Source organism: Mastomys coucha, unplaced genomic scaffold, assembly GCF_008632895.1.
Source record: "Mastomys coucha isolate ucsf_1 unplaced genomic scaffold, UCSF_Mcou_1 pScaffold22, whole genome shotgun sequence".
Classification (NCBI taxonomy): Eukaryota; Metazoa; Chordata; class Mammalia; order Rodentia; family Muridae; genus Mastomys; species Mastomys coucha.
Window position 1 is genome coordinate 200,949,178 of NW_022196905.1, and position 19,298 is coordinate 200,968,475.

Genomic DNA, 19,298 nt, shown 5'->3' on the forward strand with positions numbered 1-19,298 from the left:
AACCTGCTGGCAATGTAAGCTAATTTAAAATAGAGTTAACAGGTTAAAAACTGCTGTAAGAAGACAAGTAAAAAGCCATGTGTGTTTGGGGGAATAAAAATGTAAGTAACTCCATAGTACAGTGTAATTATGAAGATCACTTGATGACTGGAACGCAAGGCAGATTCATTGCACTGTTAATACAAGATGTGGAGATGGGGAGGAGGGGACGTGAAGAGAGTTAAGTATGACCTAGTGATTCCCTGGAGTTTGGTGCATGGAGTTCAGAGTTAACATACTTAACATAGGTTTACAAGTAAAGAAAACCATGATGATAACTATATGTAGACACAGAGTCCATTTCCCTCATGCTGGGTCATCTTACGGCAGGTACGGACACACTCACCTTGCAGTCCATCCTGCAGAGCTTGCCTTCCTGAACGGTCAGGTCTCCAGGAGCCTGCAGGAAGTGAGGCCTGAAGAATCGCTCCTGAATGGGTTCATTTTCATCTCCACTGTCCCTTGATCGAGAGCGAGGCCTTGAATCAAGTAAAGAGATAGGCAGATAAATACAACATACACAGTAGTTATTTCCAGGAGACATAAGACCTGGTCAGAGCCCCCCCCCCAAAATTTCCATAGCAAAAATGAGACAAGCAAACCTCGTTTCATTTGGAGGTTTATGATCAAAGTAATAGTCTCCAGTCAGCAGACTAGTAAATACAAATCACAAAATGAGAATGGAGAAGGAGGTTACTATATTTGAGAATATTTTTACCTAACTAGCCATTTTTTAAAAGCTTCTGTTAGAATATGTTAGACGTAACAGCAGCTTTTGCTCACGTTTTTTACTGATCCTTTCCCAAGAGAAATAAATATTAACTTTTCACCATGATTTTACTTTTGTAGCTAATTATAATGTCTTACTTTATAAAAATATAATGTATTTCTCATCAAAATTCCCTTTCATGTTCCCCAGGAAAACAAATTACATTCTTAGGCACATTTAATTTTTCATTAGTTTGTATGCCCAAAGGCCTTATTTTCTGCTTTAAAAGAAGGTGGTGCGGGCCTCTCAGGCTTGGTACGTCTTGTTACCAGAGCAATGGAACGGAAAGTAACAGCAGTTGAGACGTGAGAAGCCAAGCAAGATGTTGAGAACAAATTGTCAGAAACCATTAGGAAGATTAAGTTTAAAAGCCCAGGGCAGAGTTGAAGCTCAGTGAAAGAGCGCTTGCCCTAGAGGCATGAGGCCCTAGGTTCAGTCCTCAGTGCTGAATAGACTAAAGAAAAAAAAAAAGGCCCTATTTAACTAGGAAAAGAGTAATGGGGCAAATGCGACTTTCAGCTATGTCAGGCTAACAACGATCAGCTGTTTCATATAATATAATATAATACATGACATATAATATATTATATACTATATGACAGCAGGCTTGTGGGGCCACTAACATGTGGAGAAGTTTAGGTGTAGTCTACTTATTGGACTGGTAGAAAAGAAGGACACAGAGTGACAGGCATAATACTAACGTGTCTTTATAGCCACAGAGAGAGATCTAGGCTCCCAGGAGCTGGTACTGCCACAGTGGGTACATGCTTGGCCCTTGTCAGGAGCAAATGCTCTGTGGTAGTCACTGAGTGATTCTGACTCCACTTGTTTGTTTCTCACCTACTTTTTCTGCTTATTTCTCCAGCAAAGGTGTCTATACTCAGGGCCTGTAATTTATACTTAGTGCTATTTTGGGAGGCTGTGTCTATAATACAGCAAAGCACGATAGGCTGACTGGCTGGCTGGCTGGCTGCCTTATCATATTTCTTTTAACATTTAAATATATTATTAAGAAGTGGTATCCAGTGCCTGCCTGCTGTCACCGTTTCAGCATCTGTCATAGGCCTGGGGTGTAGACATTTGCCAGAGCACTCGGAGTCTCATGACATATCTTACCCATAAGATTTATGGTCTCACTGTGCTGTTTCCAACAGAGTGACTTAAAGTGTGTACTCTCACCAAATCTAGCTGACTTTAAGAATACTGGTAACAGTGCATGACTGCCAGCCCTCAGAGCTGTTGGTTTACACTTGGTTTTGAACATACATGTTCTATTTGGTGGTGTTTTCATGTTCATGTGCCAGGTAAAGGCCCTGATAAAGACTTTCTTATATTTTATAAATTGTGTCTTCCTTAATAACTACTGGTTGTATAGCTGAATTGTTTGGACACTTATCAGCAAGTATTTGCTCCCTCCTAGTTGTAAAACGCAAAGAAGCAAAATAAGGAGGCCCCACTTCAAGTCTGTGTCCACTGCCATCCTATGATTGTCGTAGTAATGGGTTCACAGTAATAAATGAATGAGAAGCAACCCCCAGGAACCCCAGGAAGGAGCATCTGAAATACCTTCTGGTGTGAGGATGGCCTGAGGGAGAGCGGGGACTGCGGCCTCTTTGGTTGACAGCCTGTACCATTAGCCGTCCTGTACAACTGACCCGACCCTGTCAGAGATATCAGGAGAAGACATTATGCAAATACGTTAGCCACTGCACATTAGCAAGCCTTGTATCTTATTCTCTTTCAGACATAATTTCACAGTCATGTATCATGAGTGATCAAACGCAAGTGTCCCAGTAAAACCATTTGCTGAAAGGATTCAGGGTGACAAGAGACAGTTTTATCTAGGATGGCATTCAAAATGACACCCTCGTTATTCTGCAAAATGAGGTTTTTCGAAACACAGGAAGCCAAAGTAGGACAGGAGGATATTTTTCTCTTGTGATGTTCTATTCTCATAGTCAAGCATCTACATGTGGCCAATTCTGAGATCAGAATTAAATAATTTTAGTGATCTCTCAGGGCTTCTCAGTAATACATTCATTAACATTTAGTGTTACTGCTTTGTCGAAGCCATGTCCTAAGGGATGCCTGCAGGATAAAAATGAGCATCCTGTAAGAGGTGTGCAGAGGACGAGGTGTGCATCATGACAGTATGCCACTCTCGTCTCTGAAAATAGATACACACACAACTTAAAAGCTAGAAACAACTGAATGCCCAGAACATGTGAGTCACATGATAAAGGCTTAGCTCAACAAAAGTTGTATTTATCTCTTAAGTTTTCCAACTGTAGACTTGATAAGTTGTAGGTAGACATGTGCCATTCTTAGGGGACCCAGATGACAAGAATGAGTCCCCAGATGTTACTCTGGAGTTGGCTGCAGCTTTTCTCATCACTATCATTCACAGGTAGCGACATCAATGAATTCCTCCCGCAATTCTCAGAATGAGCAGATCTCCTTCTAACTTTCAATGCTGGCCAAACAGAAACAGCAAGAGAGGGGCCACGAGAAGCAGAAGTGCCATCAATAATTAGGCTTCGGGACTTCTAGCTTGAGATGAATGAGAAACCCATGTAACAAGATGTCGACATAGACAGGCAAGGCAGCAGCGTGTTCTGAAGCCTCTGGTTCTAACTGAGAGTGGACAGGGACAGACCGAATCAGAAGAAACAAGGAAGGATATCATAGCAGGAAACCCATCGTGGGGTTTAATGAAGGGCAGGGATCCAGTAACCTGGTTCTCCAGTCTTTCCCAGAATGACCTCCTTAGGGATGCAGCCACTCAGAAGAGGCAGACGATAGGATGTAATGCCGACAAGAATAGAACCGGAATTACTAGGCAGCAAGGGTACCGACAACAATATAGTCTCCTACTGCTAGGTGAGTGAGTAGCCGGGCAGTCAACGCTTGCTATGAGGTCGGAGCTCAAACTCTTGTCTTCCCAAAAGCTTCTGAGGAGAGCTGAGTGCAGCATTGGGAGGGAGGACCAGTCCCCCACTAAAATAACTGTATCTGAAACCTAAGCTATGTCCAGGCTCACGAGGAGCTCTCAGCAAACACTCAAGACTCTCTAGAATAGCTGGAAACCAGGAAGTTAATCTCATCAAAACCCTCTCAATCTATACTAACTTGGGAAAGATCTATCTATGGCTTGCTTAGGAGACTCCTCTCTATTAAACACTCCACCAATATGTTATGCTAGAGGTTTATCAGATGAACATATAACATCCAAAATTCTCCTTTGAGATCCAGGACAAGAAAGCACTTTTTTTGTGTGTGTGTGTGTTCCACTGACAGCTTCACTGACATGGGGCGTGGCTTCTGTATCTGTGTTGCTGATTGGACGGTGGAGTCCATGTCAATCAATATACCTTTCCTGTGGTGTAAAGCCCATGAGACGTTTATGTTAGCCAGTTATTTATGTAGTCAGATGATCAAAGAGTATAAATCAAATTTATACTTTAACCTTGGATTTGGGAAAGCAAATACGAATTGCTTAAAAAAAAAAAAAAAAACTTCGTATCAATTTGATTTCTGATTTTGTTCTACACACATGCATGCCTCACAAAGATGCCAAAAGGAAGATGTGACCATTTATAATCTTTCTACTCATATATTAACCTTCAATTCTGCATATAAATGGGGAGGGCTTGGTCTTCACAAGGTAGGATTATATGTTTGATACTATGTTGTTACTGGCTAAATATATTATTTTATCAGTGAGATGGTTCAGTTGGGTAAGTGGATTGTTGCCAACCCAACAGCCTGACTTTGATCCCTGGGACCCACAGGCTGAGAAGAGAGACTGATTTCTACAAGCCACACCCCATTTCCCACACACAAAGTCTGTAAATAATTTAATAAAAAAAAATTGTAGTATGTTGCTAACCAATACAGAAACTCTTCAGAAAGCATCTAAACTAAGAAGTTATATACTTTTAACTTTTTCCTTTGAAAAGCAAACCTAGAATTCAGTGAAACCATTTCGAAGACACAAGACACTGCCTGTGCACATGAGAAGGAAGTTCAGGCACGAGGTCTGAACATTTACTAAAAGGCTGCTCCTGCAGAATCAGCACTGAGTGATTTTAATTCTCCGGATAATCCAACCAACCACAGAAGTCACCGCCATTATGCACACGTGTACAGTATTATACGTACTTTTTAACTTTCAGATTTCCATCTACTCTATTATTATAATGCAAGCAAAATGGCTAAGTAAAACCTAGAATAAGACCGGATGCTCACATAAACCCAACCAACACACTAATTTTCTGTATTTAGCTCAGGTACAAAAAAAAAATTCCACTGAGTTTAAAGTTACAGTACAAGCACGAAGTTTGAGTTATTGAAATGATTCTGTGTGGAACATCCAACTTGTAGAGGTTACCGGATGCCTCATCACGTGAAGCCAGTTATTTACATGATATGAAAATAACATTTATGTTTCGTAGTTTACGAGCTTAACTCGTGGCACACGAGCCTCTATAAAAGCCTGCCACACTTGTGTACATCACGCAATTTTGGAGGAAACATCAAACTGCAAAACAGCCTTCCCAACTTAAATGCGGCCTATGGTAACTTAGCAACACAACAAAACACAGCAAAACACTCGTGTTTAGATTCGGCTGCATCTTAAAGGCAGGATTAGAGCCTGAAACAAACTGTTTCTGTGATCTCTGAATTGGCAAAGCCTGTGAAAGCGCCGCACAATCATGCTAAGCTGTGTGATGCTCTGGTCTCTGATGAACTGCCAGAGCCATACACACAGAGTAGAACACGTCGCCCAGTTGGTGTGGGTTCAGAGCTGTGTGTTCTATCCCAAGTAAAACTTAGGGGTAGCTAACAATATCTAGCCTTTTTCTTATTCCCTGAAGATTCATCAAGGGGGAAAAGTGTACTGTTTTAAAGCGGTCCTGCTGAACATCACTATCTTCCTCCGTCTTTGGTTCTCAGCTCCTTCCTTGCCTGCTTTCTGTAACTATTTCCCATGGCTCAGGAAAGTCCTGGCTGTTGTGTCACGTTACTGAATTAATTTTTCCACTCTGATCCCTCCCTCCTCTTGGCCATTTCACATCATGTAGGCTATGGAGTATGAACTTTCTCTGCTTTAACCCCAAATGCTTTCAAAATAAGAAAAACAAACCAACAAAACCCCACTGAGGAAGCTAGAGAGCGCGGGGCAGTAGAGAGCAGTGTTCTGCCTGCTACACTCCGTGCTTCAGAGAATGAACGCTTCTTGAGGGAGTTAGATTTTCATGTTGATTTTGTATCCACCTAGGACATACTTATTTTAAATCACTAAAAGTCACAAGTTACAAGAACACGACAAGTTCAATATGCAGTACCAGATGTTGTAAGGTTGTGGCTGGGTAATTAGTTTTAACATCATGTATCCATGGCTACAGAAGATCAGGTCTGCCAAAGTGTAGGCCATTTGTCTAAATGGCCTGTCGCTTGTTCTGGTTTCAATGCCACGTTTTCTTAATGTGTAGGAAAATGAATCTCCCTTTGTCTATAAATGATGCACAAAGCCTACACCTGGAATAGCTGCACAGGGACACACCTGCTCTTGACAACTCAGGATGAATCAAAAAACTTTTACTTTTGGAATTAAAATCGACCAGGCAACGTGATCAGAAACTTGGGATAGGAACACCTGTGAAAACGTCACTAATTGCCCAGTCCTCTTCCAGTGAGGCTGAAGAGACACATCACCACAACCGGCTCCTAAGTGTCCACGTTGGAACTCAGACTCCCTTCACGAGGCCCTGTCCCCCTTTCACTGTGGGGGAGACTGAACCTTGGTCTCTTGTGCCTGTGGGTACAGCTTTCACCTCTCCGCTTCCCATGGTTTGTGAGTCCTGGGTCTGTCTCCTGATGAAAACACTGCGGGCTCTGAGTATTTTGCTCCTCCTGATCAACCCAAAACCTTCACTGTAATCGCCCTTCACTAAAATCATGGGAGGGCTGGGATTTTGGTTTGCTGATGTCATCTGGTCCACTTCTACCATCTCCATTTTTTCAATCCCAGAGGGTTGGAGGTGAGCACTAAAGAGGCTGATCATGGGGGCTGAGCCTGGGGTTGGTAAGGCAGAGGTACCGAGGCTTCGGGTGAGTGCAGTAATTGTTCTTTCCAATTGTCTCTTGGCTGTGGGTTTGCTAAGAGCAGAACGGCTTTCCAGCTCATGTGTGGCCTGCAGCCTCAGCTGTGTTGTGGGTGTGGTCCTGTCTCTAGCTCACAGCTGGGGTGGTTGTGGCACAGCTGCTGTGAGATGCCCCACTTCTTCCAATCAGGGTGATAAAGGGAACAACAGCAGGAGGTCAGAAGACCACACAGCAGCAACTTCCTTACAAATTCCATCCCAATCAACTTGCTCGCTCTCCAACAGTAATATGGAGTGGACCTCTCATAGAACTAACTGTTGACATCTTGGTCCCATAAGCTCTGCCAAGTGTTGGCTGCAGTCTTATGATGGGGGAGTTTGTGTCTATGAATCGGAACAATGGTAACAACTAGTGTTCGTAGAAGGTACACAATAGGTCAAGAAAACCAAGTGCTTCTTACATGTACTGTACACACACTATCATTGTTGCCTTCCACAGGAGGAAGTAGGGAGGTGAACTGATTTCTGAAGGCCATAGGGAATGGCAGAGCTGGCAGGCGCTCAGGCTGCTGGGTGCTAGAGTGCAGCCCCCGCTCCTCTAAGACACCATCTGTACTGCGTCTTCTGCTTCCATCCCCTCATTCCTTTCCTTTGTTTACAAGATGAGGGATGGGAGGGCATGGTTTATATATAGGATTTGTATAAGATTATATTTTTAACTGGAAAATAAATGGTAAGCATATGTATTTACGAGTGTAATCTGATATAGGTATGCAGTGGGTACCGATCCAGTCTTTAGGAGTCTCCCTTTAACTAGTGACTGCTGTACAGTTGTAGTACAGTATACTGTCTGTAAGCAGACACACCAACCCTTGGGGCTGGCTGGTGTCGTAAGCTCTGTTCTGTTCTGCTTCCCTTGTTTAGAGCTCTCCCATGCACAGGCAGAATTTGGAAGAGGACTAGAATCAGATTCAACTGCAGTTTTACATCTGCATTCTTCTGTTCTGTAACACAACTTATTCTACTGACAGTTTCAAACTTGCTAGGAAAACGCATCGAAATTAGTTGCAGGAACCAGTCCTGGCAAGTACGCAGAAGCATCAATACCCTATATAAATACTGCCAGCCTTCCTAGAGGAAAAGTGGGATAGAGAACCCAACAGAAGATTCTGGGTTTTGTTGAGTTCTCCAGCATTTGTTTCCAAGCCAACAGAAAATTGACAGTTGAACTTTGTTAATAGTCAAGGAAATATACCAAAAATAAGGGGGGGGGGGACAGAAAGACAAGTTCTACTTCTGTTCTCACCCTCAATCACACCGATAGGAACATAAGCATTAGGGTGTAACTTTTATGTCTGTGGGTGTGTGTTTGTGTGCAGGTGTGCACGCACATGTGTGCTCGTAGAGGTCAGAAGTCATTCAGCATTAGATGTCTTCCTCATTCCTCTCCACCTTACTTTCTGGGATAGTCTCTCTCTGAATCTGGAATTCAGTGATTGGGCTAGAGCAGCTAGATAGTAAGCCCCAGAGGTCTGCCTATGTCTGCTCTTTCAGTACAGGTGGAGAGGTGCCATCACAACCCCGTTTTTTATATAGATACTGGGGATCAGGATATGGGTCCTCAGGCTCACGCAGCAGGTGATTTGCCCTGTGAGCTGTCACTGCACCCCACTTAAATAATGTGATGATTTTGACTTTTTTTTTCCAGGATGGTGGTCACATGGTCATTAGTGATAAAACTAGAACTTCAAGAAGGTGTGTTAATATAGACATTTTCTGATGATGGTGAAGACGTTGCTGTGCTTTTACATAATATGATTATCCGAGTAATTTATTTCAGTCTAATTTTGGTAGTACACACAGACTTCTTTGTAAAGAAACTGGAATTTGGGTAGGAAAAATTGTGTTGTATGAACTTGCAAGTCTACGAGTTCTGCTAAAACATCATCTTCTCCCACTCAAATACTAGCCAGGCCTGACTCTGATTCACTCAGAGGTGAAACAAGATGGAGTACATTCATCCTGTTATGACCACACATTAAAGTATCTTCTAACAGTATCTCTTAGAGTAATGAAATACGAAATGATATAAATGGATTAGAATTTTAAAATATGACTTTCTTCATGAATTATATGATACATTTGTTAATTTTAGTCCCTCTCTTTGAAACATGTGACTTATATACTTCTGTGGACTTATGAAAATTACCTCGTTGCACAAAATAACCTCCTATTCATTTTTTGTGTCCCCTGCTCCCAGCATAGTGCTGCACGATGCCCAATGAGAAATGAACTACAGGCTGAGTTGGGAGTGTGATGCCTGGCTGGTTATTAAATCTAAAAAGACAACTGCTTTTCTGACCCTAAATCCATGATCAATATAAGAAAAACCGTATCGATACAAGCAAATTCCAAATGTGTGCATAGGCGCTGCCGGCAGGGAAGTCTACTGATGACTTAAATTCTGGACTAGACTTCCATTGAAATTTTACATGCATTTCTTTTTAGATAGTTTGTATGTACATGCCCCCACGTGGTTTGTATCTTGTTCCCCTTCTTTATCTTCTTGCACATAACTCTGTTGAAATTTTACAGTTTATTCTTTTACAGGTCATTTTCTATCTCGAAACTTTGTCCACCCTCCACTGCAATTCCATAACCCTAATAAGAGGAGGTCACATGAGAGACCCTTGAAAGTATTTGTGGAAGGAATGCTGGTGTGTGCCAGGATCATTCCAATAGGGATTCTTCATAGAATAAATGCTTGCAAAGCAAAGAAAGCTTCTATCATCGAGAGAGATGGATACAAGATGTGGAAAACAGTTTTATAGGTTAAAACAAGTACAACTTCGCCTTTTAATTAAGCAGTTCATGTGCCTAATCAAAGGCTGGAACCCCAGACACCACCAGAGCCCAGCCTCCATCTGTTTTCACCTGAGGGTTGGCAGCCATGATGGTGTAGTTCCCATCATCATCTAGGGTAGAGGCCGTGGTGTGGAGAGAGCAGGTCCCATCGAGGTCTCTCTGAATGGTGTAGTGATCGCTCTTCGGAGAAATCTGCTTCCCATCTTTAAACCAATAGATCTGTGGAAGGAAACAAGGAGGCAGACTGAGCATGCGTTCTTCCTGGTTAGACACACAACATTGCCCAGTCTTCAAAGGGCACTGTGAAAACAGCAAACCAGCATCTCTGCAGGAGACTGAATTGTGAGCAACAAAAGCAGGTTCAACTTCATTTTAGTTTTTAAAAGTTGTGTGTATTGTATGCGTGTGTGCGTGCATGTGTGCATGAGTATATGCACACTTGCAGAGGCTGGAACAGGGCATCGGGTCTTCTGGAGCTGGAGTTGGGCTGTGAGCCACCTGACGAGGGTGCTGGGAGCCAAACCCAGGTCCTCTAAAAGAGTAGTAAGTGCTGCTGGTTAGGATTCTCCTTTAAAACCACATGGTTTTCCATCGTCATTTTCTTCTTGTAACCAAAAGGGGAAAAAAAGAGCTGACCAATTCTTGACAGAAGCCTACTTTAGTCCCTTATGTTTTAAAATAACTTCTTTAAAATAAATATATGTGAAATTTGAGAATACAAACTGACATTCTAATCCAACTCTGTCAAAGCATTTGGATCCGAGAACACCATTTAAAAGCTCTGTTGTTAGGGCCGGGGTGAGGGTGCTTTCCATCTTTAGAAGCCACATGGCGGGGAGGGAAGTGACTCCCGGGGGTTGTCCTCTGACCTCCTGGTGTGCTCTGTCAAGCATCTCCCCAGAAAACGGGAAAAACCTTTTTCTAAAGTTCCCAGTTTTATAAGGTAATGGGACAGATGTAATAGTAAAGCAAAAGGTGTCTGTCTAGGTAGGAGACAGAAGCAGCTGGAAAGGGAATTCCCAGAGAGGGAATCGGCAGGGAGGGATTCCCAGGGAGGGAATCGGCAGGGGCAAAACTCATTGCTGAGTATGTTCACCTAAATACTAATGAAAAACCTCCCATCCATTTCCTCTCATTAGGAAAAGACTGGACATATTTAGTCCTGAATATTAGACTCTTACTGCAATAGTTTCTCTAACTGCAATAGTTTTTCTAATTCCCCCCTTTCTGCTTGAGGCAGGGTTTCACTATGCTCCCCTGGCTGTCTTGGAAATTCACTGTGTAGATGAGGCTGGCCTCAAACTCACAGAGATCTGTCTGCCTTTGCTCTCCAGTGCTGAGATTAAGGGTGTGAGCCACCACACCTGACTCTAATTTTTTTTTTTTAAAGTTGGATCCAAGTTATGAAAACTGTATTATGCAGTAATCACTAGAATTAGATTAAGTTTTGGCTCTAACATTAAATTATATAAGGCACAATCTCTCCTAGTCATACATTTGTAGCGATTTCATTATTTCTGATGAAGCAAAGGTGCAACTAGAGGACTTCTTCCTCTTCCTTTGCTTTCTTTTTTTTTCTTTCTTATAGCAGCCCTTAAAAAGTGATGTTTTTTTCCCTTACCTTTGGTTTTGGATTCCCAGCCACTCGACATGTGAAAGTCACGGGCATCCCCTCAAAGATCTTGTAGTGTTTTAGCTTCATCTCAAAGAAGGGAGCTGCAGCGTTTTCCACAGGCACATCCGCATCCTGCACCTCATCTCCCGACTCATCCACAGGGGAGCGCTCCAGCCTGTACTCAATCTCACTGATCAGCCTCTGTTCACAGCTGGAGACTTTGTACTCCTAGGCCAGACATAGAGGGTCAACGTCAGCATCTCCGGAGACGTACACCCCCCTCACTAACCAAAGGCAGGGAGGTGAGGGGAAGGGGTGTCTGTTTTCCAGTGAATCCTGATCTGGGCTCAATACAATTTCATAGGATAGCAGAAAACATCTGAAGTTTAAGTTTGTGTGATGTTTAAAATCACCTTAAAGTCCTATTCCCAAAATAAAACAAACAAACAAAAAACTCACGAATAAATAAACAAGTAAATACCCACTGCTTTTCTTGAAAGGGGCAGAGAGGAACAGTTAAAAATAAGAAGGGAAGGCTATCTACACCCCTAGGAAGGAGACACCGTGGTCTCTTCTATAATGTTAAAACCATGTGGGTGCCACGCCCCTCCAGAGGGCTATCCGTACATGGGCGAGCAACTTCAATGGCATACAGAATTTTCTCAAATGAATAAGGGGAAATCAGCACCACATTTTTCTACTTTTACTTTACACAATACACATATTACATATGGGCTCCCTCCTAAATTGGCAGCCCATCTCTTAAGCAAAAGCAAGATTGATAGTACACTTCATTCATACACAGAAGCAACACTAAGTTGGCTCTATCATTACATGCCAGTATTTAGGATTGGCGCCTACACCTTCCTGCCTACAAATTACCATGAACACGCAATAGCCCATCATCGAATACTCCCAGGGTCACAGTAAGTAGGAGACGTTTGTATTGTTCTGATTTGAGACAGGATCTTGCTGTATAGCCTAGGCTGTCCTTCAGCTTGGCCATATTGCCACTTCAGCTTTCTGAATGCTGGGATTACAGGTGTGCACTGCCCTGCTTGCTTAAGGGACTATTCTAATTTTGCTTTTTTTTCTTTAAAAAGTTACTAAACCTGAAAATAGTTCATTGGTTTGAGGGAAAGAAAACAACGGTCTGAATAAAATTATGAAAACCTTACACTACAAGCTGCTTCATTTCATTTAATTATTATCAAATGGATCACCCCACTTCCAGAAGGGTGTCCAATGAGTCAAAACCTTCTCATGCCTTTCAGCCTAGTGTATTTACTCACGTTAGAACTAAAGTCAAGTTTGTAGATAAATGATAAGTGATAGGTTCATCTGATACCACACGAAATACTGATACCAGCCACAGTATTTATAATTACCACACAGCAGGAAAGACAGACACACAGACACAAAAGGAAGCACAGAAGGTCGGTACAGTGCGAGACTGGACAGAGGAGAAGGGTAGAGCTTAACCTTTTGACCATCCAGAGGACCCCCTACAGAAGCCCGAGGAGCCCCAGCGTCCTGTAACGGCAGAAAACAAGACATGAGACTGGCTGGAATACGCAGCAGGGTTTCAAGGTTCCTTTGAAGGAATGTGTGTGGTGGCAAATGTTGCCTGAGCACAGTGACGTTTCCAGACTGAAGGAGGCCTATTCTCAAGGTCAGAAGAAGGGCAAAGATTTCCCATGAACCTTTAGGCTTGCTTTAAAGTTTTGTTGGGCCTCTGTTCATTTGGTTTTTCTTGTGAGACCCACGTCTTCCAATTCCAATTGGGAGAAATAGAACTATAGAGTAGATCCACACGTGACCTTTTTTGGTAGCTTTGGGGATATAAGATAGCCCCTTTGATCTCTGTCGCTTAGTTATTTATGATTACCTATGTGAAAGAGGGCAGAGGTTCCCCTTTCTAATTTTGGCTGACGTTGAGAACATGAGGAGGGCATTGATTAGCTTACTTCAAAGAGAAAGGGTGAAAAGGGGTTTTCCATGCATTTTCATTAGAGCATAGGAAAGTTTGAAAAACACAAATATACTAGAAAGGAAAACACGGCAATCGATGCCAGATCAGTATCACTAATATCAATTAGTTCACTGAGAGGATCTACTATCACTCAGCAGTGTCCAGTGAATAACACCTAGGAGGTTGACAAGACAGTAATCTTGCTTTTCTACGACTTGCCTGCTACTTGTCACACAAATGATCCCAAGAATAGAGTCCATAAAGAGTGTGGGGAGAGCGGGCGGGACTGTGATTATTTTTCAGGAAGTTAGGAGCAATGCGGTACCTGATTGGCTGCGGTTTCTTCCGGCTCCTGGATGTTGAAGACATTTGCGCTGTCAGCACCGAGCAGGCGGCGAGCCATTCTTTCCTCATAGGTTAGCCTCTGCACAAAATAAGTCACAGAAATACAGACTCAGGGGAAACTCACAATCACTGCTCATGGAAAGGGAATAAACGTATAAAATAGGGTTGGACGTTTTCCTGTGACGAGTCTCTCTTCAGCTTCATAGCTGTATCGGAAAGAGTCTGCTTTCTTTTCCTTGGCTTAGTTCACTGTGGCTTTTCTCCCCTGCTTCTGCTCCATGTAGTCTAAATCCAGTATTGGGAGATGAGGTAACTAATCCTGGCATCTACCACCTGATATGACACAGATCCATGGGAATCATTAGCGACAAGGCTAAGACCACATAGGATAGCTGTGTCTTCGTTATCTTTAGGAAAAAACAAAACAAAACAAAAAACCACCACCAAAACCAAACCAAGCCAAACCAGAAGAAAAAGCCAGCAGAAGCCAGCAGAAGAAGGCTTAAAGGAGATGTTCTTTTCAAAGGCTATCCTAGGCTTCCGAACATCCATGCTGGCCTCAGCCAGTGACAGAAAGAAAGCTGATGGGGCAGAAAGGGGCAGCAAATGGAGAGCCCTGAGAGGAAAATCAGGTGTTGCGGGCAGAGACAATCCTACCAGTCAGTTACCACCACACGTGACACACAGAATATGCTCCGTCAACATGAGCACACTGCCTTGGCTGCTGTGCAGTAGAAGCAACTTGAAGCAAATACAATTCACAAAGAATTGTATCTACACATGGATGAAGTAAGTCTGTGCCAAAGCCAGCATCCAGCATCCTCAGTTCGCAGATGCGCACCGCTTGCCCACTGGGAGGAAGAGAGTACTGTTGCTGCCTCTAGCAGTTGGCTAGTAACCCTGCTGGACCATTCTTATGTGGAACATGGCAGCAGTTTTGTTGTCTCCTAATATAATTCTTCTACTTGACTGTGAGTCCTATGTGCCTTAGAATTATGGATCTGGGGGGAACTTTGAGAGTCCACAGATCTCTTTAGGGGCCTTTTCCAACAAGGGATCAGTTAGAAATAAGGAATAATTAGTAGGGTAGAATCTGTAAAATATAAAAGTACAGGCATTATTTCAGATGACCCTTCAAAACTGCCTGAATGTCAACACAAACACTGTTCAACATTCTCTAATCAGAAAAATATGTTGGATGAATTTACAGTTTCCAGTAATTGCTGGTTCTCATCCCAGCTGAAACTGGGAAGTGAAACAGACCAAATGCCAAATAGCCCTAAGGTTGAAATTATTTCATTTGTTAAAGAAATGGCAGGGGACAAGAAGAGGGTGTCCGAATGCTTCAGGGTGTGATTTGGTCCAGTACGACTATGCAAAGTGATTTTATCAAGTCTGTTAAGACAAGGGAGTTCAATTTTCAAATGGGCTCTTATTGCTTTTATCATTGCTCTCTGACAAAGTCTTCCTTATGTTCTGGTGGGGAATTTTATCACCATCCATGGGAGACCTGTTCTGCATAGGCAGAAATAGTGACTGCATACCTACTTCTTCACCAAAATGCCCCTGCTTCCCACAGAAGCCAATCTCACTTCACAGTTTGGTTTTGATGTTAGTGTGATAGGTGGAAATACAAGCTCTTGTCTATAGAAGCCAAAATAAGTAACAGAATATTATGTAATGGTATGAACAACTCATTTGAGAATTCCTTTTTTTAAAAAAAAGAACTTCAGCTTCTTGTTCTAAACTATCAAATCAAGGTTACTATGAATGTTTACTTATTGCTGAACAAATAAATATAGATAACACATAACTATATGCATTATAAAATATATACAAACCAATAATATGGTTGAGTTGAACCTTATGAGGTTTTATTTTTAATCCAAGAGGATCCTCATCCATAAGGAATACTTACATAAAGAATGGTTTGTGTTGGGGATGAGTTGGAGAGATGCCCTCACCTGGCTAAAACAAAATTCCCATAAGCATCTTTTTTAATCTTCCAACAGCTTTTGTTGACAGAATCAGGGAAAGCTTCCAGAGTGTGTGCAATCACTGGTTAGGGGTGGGGGTCACATATTTCCTTCTTTTGCAGAGCCTCAGGACCCAGTGAAACAAGCACCACAAAGCTTGATAGAAGCTTCATCCTTCTTAAGATCAAGAGCCCTTAATCACTAGTGTCATGATGAGAAATCCCACAAACCTAGAGCATTTTCTGTTCTGAGATGGTTTCATGCAAGCTCATTTTTCTGGTATTTCATGATAAAGCCAGAAAAGATTCATCTCCTATGTTCAGGCTACCTAATTTGCTAACCTTTCCCAGCCCTTTAAAAACTCTGAGATGATACAAAAAGATTAAGCAAGCAAACAAACTCAGCTATGGAAAATTTAAGGAGTGGATGAACCAACCATCTGTTTCTCATCAGATCGATGGTCATAGTCAATCACCTACGGCCTTAAGGCATAAGTAGTTTCTGTGGTCAAGTGTGGTGGTATTGCTTTAAAACTTGGACCAAGATGGTGGGACCAGCACTACTGTGAGGTGTGGGAGCAGCGTCTACTCAGTTAAGGAGAATAGGACTCAACCGCAGCAGTGGTTTTTCTAGCACAGGTTATTCTGGGTGGAAGCCTTTCATTCCAGTTCACTGCTTCTGGGTCCCGGCTCTCCCAGGCCACCTTCCTATTTCCTCCTAGGGAGCCACCTCTGTGGGTCTCTCTGTGGGTCCTTTATAGCAGTGTACATCATTTGGTGTGGTGTCAGCCCTAGCTGCTGCCATCAGTGCTTCCGTTTCTCTCCTACGCACTAAGAGGGATGCTGAGATTCAGAGAATGGCAGCCCGGTGTACAAGCCTTATGAATGTAAGCCTGAGTGAACCAGAAGAGATCTGGCTAGCAGGAGCTGGGGTTCCAGTCTAAGCCCCTGTTCCATCAGTACCGGTTGGCCGTTGTTCAGAAGGTCCTCCTTGAAGCGAAGCTTCCGTTCCAGGTCTTGAATGACAGCATCCTTCGTGCCTTGAATCTCCTCATCAGAGGCTATTCTAGCAGTTCTACTGGCCTTCTTTGGAAATCCGCTGCACAGGGAAAGCATAAGAAAGGTCAACTGCTGGGCACACACACAAATCCAAGTCCGCATTCAAGTTCAACAAAGAGAGGGCCTAGGCGCCATTCACAGTCTATCTTTTGAAGGCATCCTCAGCTACTCCTATGAAGAGAAGATGCTTTCAGGAGTTCAGGAACCACTAATTGGAACCCTGTCTTGGAGAAGGTTCAGATACCCATGAGGGAGCATATTCAGACAGGGATGGCATCCTAGGGAGTAGCAACGTGAAATGAAAATATGATGTGTCTTCCTATGAGGCTTAAACAGATGCAGCCTTGATGTTGGGCTTCTTAAAGTAGCTTACTAAATATACATAAAATATATATAAGAATGAATGCAACGTGTGAATGTTAAGAGGACTTAAAAAGGACAAATTTCTCCCATGATTTTTAAAATGTTCTGGTCCTTCATAATTCAGTGTATCCAATGACAAGATGATAAGCCTCATTATAAGCAATACAGTGTGGCACCATTTGCCAGATATACTTGGGGTCAAGATCTGGGGGACAGAGCTTAGTTGGTGGGGTGTTTGCCTAGCATGCACAAAACCCTGGGGTCTATACTCAACACAGGGAAAAGACTGCGTATGTAATTCCCGATATCCCAGCACTCGGAGATGGAGGTCAGAGAGGTAGGAGTTCAAAGTCATTGTTAGCTCCATAGCAAGTTCAAAGCCAGCCAGGGCCATGCAATACTCTGTCTAAAAATGGTGAAAATCCTTCATTGTATCTTGTATATTTTGTACGTCTAATATAAGGGGCATTCTACATAGAATTCTTAGTGTGTCTGCCTTTGACCATGCCCCATCACAGGAGATTTCCCCATTCCAGTATCACATGAATGCTCAAAACTGTATGCATTTGAAAGGGTTTCAGAAGTTGGATTCTCACATTAGGGATACTCAACCCGAGTTATATTTGTTATATCCCCTCCCATCTCCGCGAGTCCTACTTGACTAGTGTAAGGTCGTGTTAAAAGGCCTTTGGAATGGTTTTACACAAGAGGGCTATGAGAGGCATTACAATGGATGGTAAGCCTTAAATCTGGACTTCTGCCGTAGGTCACATTAGAAGTAACACAGCAGCAAGACTTTTCTTTCCAAGGGCTGCAGCAATTCCTGCATTGTGCACCAGGGGGCACCAGTGCTGCATTTTGGATAGATGTGGACTCTTGCTAGTGTCTTACACAAACTGCTTCCTATTTCTCTGCCTCTTCCCTGATTACCTCAGTGGGTGGAAATCAATGAGAGGAAAAACTATGTAAATGGAAAATGAATAGCCCATCATTACCCTATTCAACATAGTTGAACTTTGAGGTTTACAAAAAAAAAAAAAAAAAAAAAAGAAGCAAGTCACAGAAGATTGCGTATAGTACTACTACTTTAAAGAGGCAAAAGCTAAAATCTGCTGCTCTCTGAGTGTGTGGAACAAGTGGACACCATGACCCAGAGGAGCTATTAGTGGCAGATCAGCAACATCCAAAACTCTGGGCTGGAGCCCAGCAGTCTGTATTTAATAACTTCTCTGGGTGATTCTGATACATGTGAAGGTTGGATAAACAGACTCAGAGAAACACAGATATGTGGAAAACCATAAAAAGAAGAGAAGTTCAGGGCAGTGGTTAGCTTGGGGGAGAGTTAGTGTACGCAGCTGCTGAAGGATTTCAGAGGTACAAGAAATGGATGTTTAGGTTTATTATTATGAATACACATAAATTATAGATCTCATTCAGCAGGATATTTCTAAATAATAATAGAAAGCTTACTGCAAATGTGTTAAAGCATCACCCCCCTGACACCATTGTTGACTATGGTAAGAAGTAGCGGGTTTACCAATTTTTGATTTCTTATTGATCTGTTTAACCTTGCTGGAAAGCATGCAAGCAGAAACTTCGAGGACCTTGTCACTGCTCTGCTCCCTGCGCTGGTCATCAGTGATGTCACCTATCCTGGGGACCGTGCACCTAATCTTCCCAGTAGATGTTCTTCTCTATGGTCCACACTTCTCTGAATCCTTCTTGCAAGCTCCTGATTCTGTTAGGTGTTTATCCTGAATGCTTAGAGAGTCAACCTCTGTCATGGTTTATATATGCTTGGCCCAGGGAGTGGCACTATTAGGAGGTGTGGCCTTGTTGGAGTAGGTGTGTCACTGTGGGCATGGGATTTAAGACCCTCATCCTAGCTTCCTGGAAGCCAGAATTCTACTAGCAGCCTTCAGATGAAGATGTAGAACTCTCCGCTCCTCCTGCACCATGCCTTCCTGGATGCTGCCATGTTCCCGCCTTCATGATAATGGACTGAACCTCTGACCTGTAAGCCAGCTCCAATTAAATGTTGTCCATATATAAGAGTTGCCTTGGTCATGGTGTCTGTTCACACCAGGAAAACCCTAAGACAACCTCTTACCCCAATGCAAGGGCTTGGAGAGGCGATCTCCTGTCCTGATGCTTGTTCTAAAACAAGCTGAATATTTTTAATGTAGGAG

General features: G+C 42.7%; 1 protein-coding gene across 6 annotated transcripts in view; it reads right to left on the minus strand.

The window, feature by feature from the left end:
- Positions 1–19,298, minus strand: part of Palld (palladin, cytoskeletal associated protein) — a 393,911-nt gene that overhangs the window by 11,419 nt on the left and 363,194 nt on the right. For 3 of the 6 annotated variants that reach the window (XM_031339914.1, XM_031339917.1, XM_031339916.1), the window contains 7 exons: positions 16,651–16,786; positions 13,693–13,791; positions 12,878–12,928; positions 11,402–11,623; positions 9,850–9,999; positions 2,375–2,469; positions 386–518 (listed from right to left, as the gene is read on the minus strand). In XM_031339914.1, the coding sequence (XP_031195774.1) occupies positions 386–518; positions 2,375–2,469; positions 9,850–9,999; positions 11,402–11,623; positions 12,878–12,928; positions 13,693–13,791; positions 16,651–16,786 (886 nt within the window). The remainder of the gene's footprint in view (positions 1–385; positions 519–2,374; positions 2,470–9,849; positions 10,000–11,401; positions 11,624–12,877; positions 12,929–13,692; positions 13,792–16,650; positions 16,787–19,298) is intronic. The other 3 variants (XM_031339915.1, XM_031339918.1, XM_031339919.1) reach the window with 1 other exon arrangement.